The sequence below is a fragment of the Sinocyclocheilus rhinocerous genome, unplaced genomic scaffold, assembly GCF_001515625.1.
Source record: "Sinocyclocheilus rhinocerous isolate Xijiao unplaced genomic scaffold, SAMN03320098_v1.1 scaffold645, whole genome shotgun sequence".
Lineage (NCBI taxonomy): Eukaryota > Metazoa > Chordata > Actinopteri > Cypriniformes > Cyprinidae > Sinocyclocheilus > Sinocyclocheilus rhinocerous.
The window spans coordinates 64,908-75,010 of NW_015630037.1; the positions used below are offsets into that span (position 1 = coordinate 64,908).

The 10,103-nt window shown below is 40.2% G+C and overlaps 2 protein-coding genes across 2 annotated transcripts in view; both read right to left on the minus strand.

The window, feature by feature from the left end:
• LOC107739846 (UPF0469 protein KIAA0907 homolog) overlaps window positions 1-77 on the minus strand; it is an 18,761-nt gene extending 18,684 nt beyond the window's left edge. Inside the window, exon 1 of the mRNA XM_016552058.1 lies at window positions 1-77. This exon is cut by the window's left edge and continues 86 nt beyond it. The gene's annotated coding sequence lies outside the window, so the exon portion shown is untranslated.
• A 1,732-nt stretch (window positions 78-1,809) lies between these two features.
• Window positions 1,810-8,293, minus strand: LOC107739838 (zinc finger and BTB domain-containing protein 7B-like). The gene is made up of 4 exons (XM_016552049.1): window positions 7,959-8,293; window positions 5,018-5,489; window positions 3,716-4,222; window positions 1,810-2,029 (listed from the first exon to the last, which is right to left on the minus strand). Exons 1-3 carry the CDS (start codon window positions 8,215-8,217, stop codon window positions 3,736-3,738), a joined length of 1,218 nt encoding a protein of 405 aa, XP_016407535.1. The 5' UTR covers window positions 8,218-8,293; the 3' UTR covers window positions 1,810-2,029; window positions 3,716-3,735.
• Window positions 8,294-10,103: the final 1,810 nt, after the last annotated feature.

The following is a 10,103-nucleotide window of genomic DNA, read 5'->3' on the forward strand; positions in this document are numbered from 1 at the left end:
CGATCCGCTTCTGACGCTCCAACAGACAGACCAGCCAACGGAAACACAGCAAGCTGCGTCACTTCCGCTACCGTCGCGCATGCGCAGAATCTTATGACAAAACCCCTCACAAATGTCGTCAAATGCATTGTGATCTTCTGTGTATTTTGTATACATATTATTTTTTTGTGTGTGTGTGTTTTGTTTTCATGTGTATTATCGTAGTCCTAACCGTACTTTGACAGTGTTTATTGAAGTTTAATAAAAACAAAAACTAATGCGTATTTATTATATTAGTTACATTATAAATACAATTATTAATTTTTCCTTCATTTTCTAATAAATAAATAAAGTGACGGATCGCGTTATTTTGGGTATTGATATCGAATAAGGTTTCGTTTTGTCCTCATCCCGCAGTAAAAACCGAACATCTCCGTTGTTTTCCCGATGTTTGAGCACGTGTCTCCAGCAGATGGAGCTAAATCACACTGCCACTGTTAATGAGACGAGATTACAGGCTCGTTTTAAAACTGCTCATTAATCCGTCTGCTTTTGATGCTTTTTGCTTTTTTTTATTAAGCAGCATTACTGTATTGTAGGTTATTATGGAATATTAGGCTCTATTGTTGATCGTTCTGACAAAAATCATTTTGTTTAGCACTCACCTACGCAATGTCTTCGATACTTTGATATTAATCCAAGAGTTTTCGTGGAATCCAATCAAAAGCCGTCAGTCATGAATATTAATGAACGCGGTGACGTCACCGGCAGGCGCACACACATTCGCCACAAAAGATAAAAACACCAAACTCACTCACAAATGAAAGAACCAGCAGGATACAGCAGTCAATTCATACAGAAATCTTTGTTTATTTGCTCTTTATTTGTACAATATGCGAAATGATTTGCCATCGCTGAGAAAGATTTCACTCTATGAACAGAACACAGATCCCTGATTAAAGGCTTTCACCCCAAACACAATCAAACCTTTGCTTTTGATATAAAACAACTCGGATTCAATGCACAAACAACTCATTTTAAGAGAAACTACTTAATAACAGGGCGTTCATATTTCCAAGCACAAATATTTACAATAAATTAATATTTTGCATATCCACTGCATGGCTCAAGATTTCCTGAGAATAGTTGCAAAAAAAAACAAAACAAACTAAGGCAGCTTGACCTTTTTACATAAAAAAAAAAAGACAAAAATCAGAACTTCTGCAAAGTACTTTATATTCAAGACGCAAAGAGTTTTTGAAGGAATTGAGGATTTACAATCATAAGTGGAGACTAATATTTCACAACACAAAGATCCCGTTTTAGTGCAAATAAACCTCTTTGGGTAGTTTCCCTGCAGTCAGACGAACAGTAACACACACCAGACGAAACGAAATGCATCCCTAGTGCATGGCTCAAGATTTCCTGAGAATAGTTGCAAAAAAAACAAAACAAACTAAGGCAGCTTGACCTTTTTACATAAAAAAAAAAAGACAAAAATCTGAACTTCTGCAAAGTACTTAATATTCAAGACGCAAAGAGTTTTTGAAGGAATTGAGGATTTACAATCATAAGTGGAGACTAATATTTCACAACACAAAGATCCCGTTTTAGTGCAAATAAACCTCTTTGGGTAGTTTCCCTGCAGTCAGACGAACAGTAACACACACCAGACGAAACGAAATGCATCCCATAATCGATCGCGAGCGTCTCAGATAGATTACAGATCGCACAAAGCTCCTGCAGTGAATGAAGCCGGCTAAAGCTATAGTTACAAACCTCACTAATGACTCATTTTTCATATAATGCAAATTTTTTTTTTCTTTTCAAAAATATCTCAGATATGCATTTGCTTCAAAAAAAAAGGCAAGACTCCTCCTCGTTTCATTCGGTCTGTTCCGTGCTGGATTGCAATTTAACTCAGAAATTCATGTGCAAAACTTGCAAGCAGAGGACGTCTGAGTCTCAGTTCTCTACAGCACCTGAGCGATCTGACCAGAGGTCATCTACCTGAGGCCTTTCCCATCCAGGAGTCGCTCCGAGAAGGACGCTTCGCAGGAAAGAGAAGATGCAGAATAACCCAAGCGCCTCAAACCAGGAAAGTCACAATAAATATCAAAACCACCAATAAATAAATAGAATAGTATACAAAAGAACTCTCCATCCTGCCATTTCTTTGCTCTTTTTTTTTAAAGAAAACTAGACCCCTTCTGAAAAGTTCTCGAGCGCGTTCACAAACGTAAACGAAAACATTAAGATCCTGGAGGCCCACGCTCTGTGTCTCCATCCGAGCGTTTAAACGCAGAAAGCCCTTTTATAACGTGCGAGAACTGAGACCTGCTCCATTTGAAGACATTTAAATATCTAATAAAAATACATCTCAAGTCCAAACTAACCAATAATCTTTGGTATGAAAGTAAATTCTATCATTTGAAAATAATTCCAAACTCATTTAATTGAGAAAAGGCTAAATTTCAGAGCAGCTACGGTAAATTATACATATACTCGCCTGTAGGTGGCGACATGCTTTCTCGTTCTCAAACAAATCAGGTTTGTTCAAGCACTCGCTCCTGTTCAAATGTTGAAAAAAAGCGTGAACATCACCGGCCTCACAGAACATTAACAAAACTAGACGGAGCTCCAAAAGCAGTCGATTTGGATTCATACGAGAACCACAGAAACCAATCAGATCAAGCGAGCAGAACCCTGCTGATTCTCCAGGAGCTCCGCCAGAAGACTACAGGTTAAAGAAAGTGCACTTCCATCACGTACTGAAAGAGCTCCGTTATCACGCACTAACTTTGTACTTAATACACTAAAAGTGATTCTTTAGTACTTCTTAAAGGGATAGTTCACCCAAAAATTCTGTCATTAATTACTCACCCTCATGTCGTTCCAAACCCGTAAGAGCTTCGTTCATCTTCAGAACATAGATGAAGATATTTCTGATGAAATCCGAGAGCTCTCTAAGCCTCCATAGACAGCAAGCATCCGAACACCATCAAGACTCAGAAACGTAGCATCAGTAAAATAATCCATGTGTCATCAGCGGCTCAACCGTAATATTATGAAGCTACGAGAATACTTTGTGCGCAAAGAAAACTAAAATAACGACTTTATTCAACAATTCGTCTCCTCCGCGTCACCCTATATTTTGGAGAGCATCACATACGTACATTGGATACATTGTTTACGTCGTTGACGCTTTGATCTGAACGTAAACAATGTATCCGCGTACATGCGTTGCGTAGGTTGTTTACGTATGTGATGCTCTCCAAAATATAGGGTGACGCGGAGGAGACGAATTGTTGAATAAAGTCGTTATTTTAGTTTTCTCGTAGCTTCATAATATTACGGTTGAGCCGCTGATGACACATGGATTATTTTACTGATGCTACGTTTCTGAGTCTTGATGGTGTTCGGATGCTTGCTGTCTATGGAGGCTTAGAGAGCTCTCGGATTTCATCAGAAATATCTTCATCTGTGTTCTGAAGATGAACGAAGCTCTTACGGGTTTGGAACGACATGAGGGTGAGTAATTAATGACAGAATTTTTGGGTGAACTATCCCTTTAAGAAGTACTAAAGAATCACTTTTAGTGTATTAAGTACAAAATTAGTGCGCGGAAATAGAGCACTTTGAGTACATTATTATGGAAGTGCACTTTTTTTCACCTGGGGACTCACACTTATACACTCACACACACACACACACACACACACACACTCATACACACACACACACAGGTAGGCGTGGTCACTCTTCCTCCTCCCCAGCAGCGTCCTCCTCCTCCTCTTCCTCCTCCCAGGTTCGATGCGCGACCGATGCGCTTCCATGCGGAGACGCGCCTCCTTCGGCTTTCTCCAGGGCTTTTCCCGCCGGCGCGGCAACCGCCCGCCACAGCAGCTCCGGATAGGGCATGCGGGCCCCCGGCAGCAGGGGGACAGGGATGCCGTGGCCCTCCAGGATCTGGACGAAGGACCCGGTGTGTTGGGGGCCGGTGGGGCGGCGCGGGCGGCGCATGCGGAGCTCCAGGCAGCTGTGGCCCTTCCTGTGGCGCTGCAGATGGTCCTCGCGGGCGAAAGCCTTGTGGCACAGCGGACACTCGAAGGGCCGGTCCCCGCTGTGCAGCGAGAGATGGTTCTTCAGGTCGTAGGAGTGCAGGAACCGCGCGGGGCAGCTGGGACACGGATACGGCCGCTCGCCCGTGTGCTTCCGCATGTGGATCTTCAGCTTGTCGTTCCTGAGACGAGAAATTAATAACTCCAATTAACATGGAAAAGATACCTATTATCACATGAGGATTATTGGTGCCCCTCTGCCTTAAATGTAAAATTAAAAAGGTAATGCATTATTTGTTTCTTATATTTGTATACTTTTTTGCATCTGTTCCTATTTGTGACCCTGGACCTAAGTAGCACAGGTATATTTGTAGCAATAGCCAACAATACATTGTATGGGTCAAAATTATCCATTTCTCTTTTATGCCAAAAATCATTAGGATATTAAGTAAAGATCATGTTCCATGAAGATATTTTGTAAATTTCCTACTGTAAATATATCAAAACTTAATTTTTGATTAGTGATATGCATTGCTAAGAACTTCATTTGAACAACTTTAAAGATGATTTTCTCAATATTTAGATTTTTTTGCACCCTCAGATTCCAGATTTTCAAATATTGTCCTATCCTAACAAACCATACATCAATGGAAAGCTTATTTATTCAGCTTTCAGATGATGTATAAATCTCAATTTCACAAAAACTGACCCTTATGACTGGTTTTGTGCTCCAGGGTCACCATTTATAATAACAAAAATAAAATAAAAAATAGCTATATTGTGATTATCAATACAGTAATTATTATTAAGAAAAGAACTGGAGGAAAAGATGCAACGTTGCTGGATGATTTTGTTTTGGAACCTCAGAAAACTTTAACTCAATTTTTCTTCAAACGGCTGTAGCTCAGTCATTTTTCCTCACAAATGTAGACTCATTTTGGTCACAAATGTAAAACCTTGGCTAGACCGGACCGTACCGTGTGAAGCGGACGCCGCAGGCCGAGCACTGGAACGGTTTCTCTCCCGTGTGTGTCCTCATGTGCCGCGGCAGCTTTCCCGCCCCGTGGATGATCTTCTGACAGACGGGACACTGCTGAGGCGTCTGAGACTTCCTCTTTCTGCCACTTCCGGCCGTTGCTCCGCCCCCTGCTCCGTCGCCCTGTGATTGGCCGAGTTGGGGCGTGGCCCGCCCCTGCGCTCCAGACTCCTCCTCCTCCGAGGGCGTGTCTTCGGGTCTGTGCGTGAACTCCTGCGGCCAGTGCGAGCCTCCGTTCACCAGCAGCCCCGGGGGTCCTTGTGCGGGAAGCAGCCCACATTCGGGCGTATCCGGCGCCGTGGGACTCCTCCACACCGGCCTCACGGGAGACACGGCTCGGGCCACGGAGCAGCGGTCCTGCTTGCGTCGGGACGCCGGCCTCTCAGCCTCCTCCGCCGGATCCTCGCCCATCTCTAGAGATGCAACGGTATGAACATTTCTTATCACGGTGTTGTTAAAATCTGCTGGAAATGTTCAAAGAGTACCCATAAACCGTTTCACCAAGTTTTATATTTAAAATCAACAAACAACAAATAAAATTACTTTTTGTTTGCATAAACACTAAAACAACAACATTACCAATGATGTCCGGATTTTAAACGACAACAGTTTATCTAATAACATGTAAGAAATGTTCAAATAAAGTTTCATAAAATGGTAAAGCTCACATTTCAGCCTTTAAATAAAGAAAGGGGTTAAGTCAAAATGATAACTGATTAATAAATGATTATATGAACTGTATCTGCTCCATTTCTAAACACCTTTTCCGAATTGTTTGAATGCGTATAATCCACATAAGCATGTTTTTCATCAACCGGTCATAAATTACAGCAGGGCACGCAGATTCAGTCTGTTTTTTGTCCAGACAGAAGCTGCACACAGACTGAATGTGAATGTGAGTCTCTGTAATTCCACTCTGTGACAGCAGGGGGCGCTGATGGAGCAGCAGAATTACAGCTGTTTCCCATAAAGAACACTAGTTTATTAGCTATTACATGAAGCGATGTCTTTTCTGAAGACAGTCAGAACCTTCTGAGGTACATTCACATAATTAATTCATTCATATATTCATTTGTATAATTCCCTCAGCACTCGTTTTAAAACCTCGCAGTTTTCCTCCATGTTTTCACTCGAAGCGAAACTACTCTGCTGCTGTTACTGAAAACTGTGCTTTATGCTGAATAGTATTTATTTATCCTGAGTTGTTCAAATCCCGGTAATCAAACATGGTTTTAACTAGGGGTGTGCGATATTGACAAAAAATAACATCTCAATATTTTCTGGGATTTTTTCAATAATTAGATGATATTGTGCTGAGTGTGTTATTGTGCTGGTATCTTAAAGACTGCCGTGGACAGCTGACTCCTAAAGTTTTTGATATTCTTCATATTCTGTGTGTGGTCAGATCACACTGAGAGAAATTAATCTTTTCCAACAAGTTTAAATTGATTTTTACCCTTTTATGGGCATTTTTACCTTTATAAAGCCATTTTTTCCTAAAAGTGTGCATCTTTTGAGTCAAATTCTTACAGTGAATTAGAATAATAGGAAATTTGGGCTGTTAACAAGCAAATTAAATTAGTATCAACAAAATTTATCTTTGCAGAGGCTGCATGTGAAGTGGCATTTAGATGTATTTACACTCTGTTTAATGCAGCTCTGAGGGACATGGAGCGCTTTAAACTGAAGTAACAAATACATAAATAATGTTTTGATATTTTAAACATAAAACGTGGAATACTGTTATTTAAAATTATTTTATAAATGAAAAGATATTTTAAGTGTGAAATTAAAACCGCCAGTAGGTGGCAGCAAGTCACTGTTAATAAGCGAGTCATTGTGATTGAACCGAATCATTTAAACGGTTGATTCATTCAGGAACGAATCATCGTCATGTTGCTCAGAGACACAAAACAGTGCTGTGGCTGTGTTTGGAATTATTTTTGTTGGTGAAATAGAGCAAAAACAGGCCATATGGTGTCTAAAACGTAAGTCTCTTAATATTTAACTTATTGTTTATTGCACTGTTGTATAAAATCAATATCACATTTGTAATCATGCTTATTTAAGAAAAAAATGGCACTCTTCGTGTGATATTAACTAAATGAAATGATATAAATATATACATTTTCTGCCCGCATATCTTGAACTTTGTGATAATTCTAAATGCATTTTAATAGACTGAATCATGCAGTGAAAGAACGCACTCTAAATGCGCACACTAGTAGTCGTGTATGCGTGCACTCCTTAGGTGTGTTTTGTTTGGTTTTTGCGATTTACTCAATGTCAAATCGCACATCGTTAAAACAACAATTACGATATTATCGCAGACAATATATATCGCACACCCCTAGTTTTAATGAAAATTAAAATATGTGTCCCTGGAGCAGAAAAGCAGTCTTAAGTCGCTGGGGTATATTTGTAGCAATAGCCAACAATACATTGTATGGGTCAAAATTATACATTTCTCTTTTATGCCAAAAATCATTAGGATATTAAGTAAAGATCATGTTCCATGAAGATGTTTTGTAAATGTCCTACCGTAAATATATCAAAACTTAATTTTTGATTAGTAACATGCATTGCTTAACTTCATTTGAACAACTTTAAAGATGATTTTCTCAATATTTAGATTTTTTTGCACCCTCAGATTCCAGATTTTCAAATAGTTGCATCTCGGCCAAATGCATGTTTTTCATGCATCCATGCATCAATGGAAAGCTTATTAATTCAGCTTTCAGATGATGCATCAATCTCAATTTCAAAAAACGGACCCTTATGACTGGTTTTGTGCTCCCATATGGTCACATATGAAAGGTAATACTAACCATGGGGAATTTTATCACGATTTATCGTCAAACCAGTAATGGTTCCATGCCTACCCGTCTCGCCCAGGATGTCTCGGCATGCGTCGGCCACGCACTGGATCCCCAGCAGCTGCGCGCCCTTCAGGACCTCGCGCATGCCCGAGCTGCGGATGGTCAGCGTGGCGGTGTAGGCGAACTCCAGCAGCGCGGCCAGAGCGTCAGGAGACACACAGTCCAGCTGACAGACGCTGCAGCTGTCGCCCACGCCCTCGTCTCCATCCTCGCCCTCCTCCGCCCCGAACAGACGCCGGAAGTACAGGCTGACCGCGGCCATGACGGAGCGGTGCGTGGGGTAGCGTGCGCCGTGTGACGTCAGCGTGAGGTCGCAGAGCAACCCGGTCCGCCGCTGGGCATTGGGTGGCTGACTGCTTTTTTTCTAGGCTTGATTGTGTTTATGAGGTGCAGTGTAACATGACTTGCTTCCTGTTTGTTGCTGCCGTGTGTTTTGAGTTTGAGCTCCGTCAAGTTAATTCTTTCAACAATTCTTCTCCTCCTCATCCAGTCTGGGAACATTACAGTTACAGATTACATTATCAGAGAATATTAGTTTTCGATTTGAATTGGTTCATTTAAAAATATATACACTTCAAGCTTTCTATAGACATGTTTCTCGTGTCTGTGTGTCAAGTATTCGCTGAGTTTCGGTTCGTTTTTGTGACGCGTAGAAAGTTGCTCACGGAGACCGAGACGGCAGAAAGAGCACACAGTTTTTTTGTTTATTTTACAAAAGCACAATGTTTTGTTGTTATTGTCAGTGTACACAAATAAAAGTAGACCCTTTTTAGATTCTATTGATTTTAGTCTTATCTGTATCTGAGTATTTTAGGTTCTTTTCTCTGTTACCAGGAAAATGTGAACGCACCGGTGCACAGAGCGTTAAAGACGCTGCATACAATTGTACCTTTGGACGATAGATTTAGATTTCAAAATTAATATTAATTTTAGAACTATTAAAATTATTTCCAGTATGAAACACAAGTACTTTATAAGTAACTGTAATTAAATTACCTAAAAATGAACAGTAATCCCTTACTTTTTCAGAGGATAAGTAATTTAATTACAGTAACGCGTTACACACAACACTGGTTGTGTTCGGTCTATGGAGGCTCAGAGAGCTCTCGGATTTCATCAGAAATATCTTAATTTGTGTTCCAAAGATGAAGGTCTTACGGGTTTGGAACGACATGAGGGTGAGTAATTAATTACAGAATTTTCATTTTTAGGTGAACTATCCCTTTAATGCTTTGTTTAAAAAAAAAGCCTAATTTTTCATATATGTTAGCTTTATTCTACGCCGCTGTCTCCATTGTAATTTGAATGGCCGGTTGACTTCCTGTTTCTATGACACCACGCCCTCCTAAATACACAATGGGCTCTGATTGGTTAGCTGGCCCAGTGTATTGTGATTCGTTAACCGTGTATTGCACGTTGTCCGGAAACGTCAAACCCCTTACCATTACCTAAAGCCGTGCAACATAGCCTCGCCCCCTTTGTTGCATGTTCCCAGGGGCAGGGTTTATGTTAATTGCAGGGTTTGTGATGTCACCAACCCGGGAAGAAGCTCCAGTCGTAATTGTAGGCATTAAACAGACTTTTCTTTAAAAGACAATATCTCTGTTTCCATTGAACTTTCAGCGCCGTTACTTTACAGCATATTGTTTATGCTCAAACAGCAACATTACACACTAACTAAAGTTAAAAAAGTGAAATCGCAATCAACCACCCCTTTAAATAGGAAAAACAGTGTGTCAATAATGCAAAAGGACAACAGTAAACACTCAATTTTCAGTTAAAGGCAGTTCATCATTGAATTCAGTGAATTCATATCAACTCTAGTGGCATAATGATAAAATGTATGGTATAGTCTTTTTGACGCGATCGACCCAAGTTCGAATCCGCCTTTTGCCAAAAAACATTTTTTCTCCCTTTTCAAATTTCATATCACATCAGAAAGGCATTTATTTTCAACAAAAATGAAGGAAATAATCGAAAAGTTTAAAGGGGTCATATGATGCTGCTAAAAAGAACATTATTTTGTGTATTTGGTGTAATGAAATGTGTTTATGCGGTTTAAAGTTAAAAAAACACATTATTTTCCACATACTGTACATTCATTTTTCTCCTCTATGCCCCGCCTTTTTGAAACGCGTCGATTTTTAC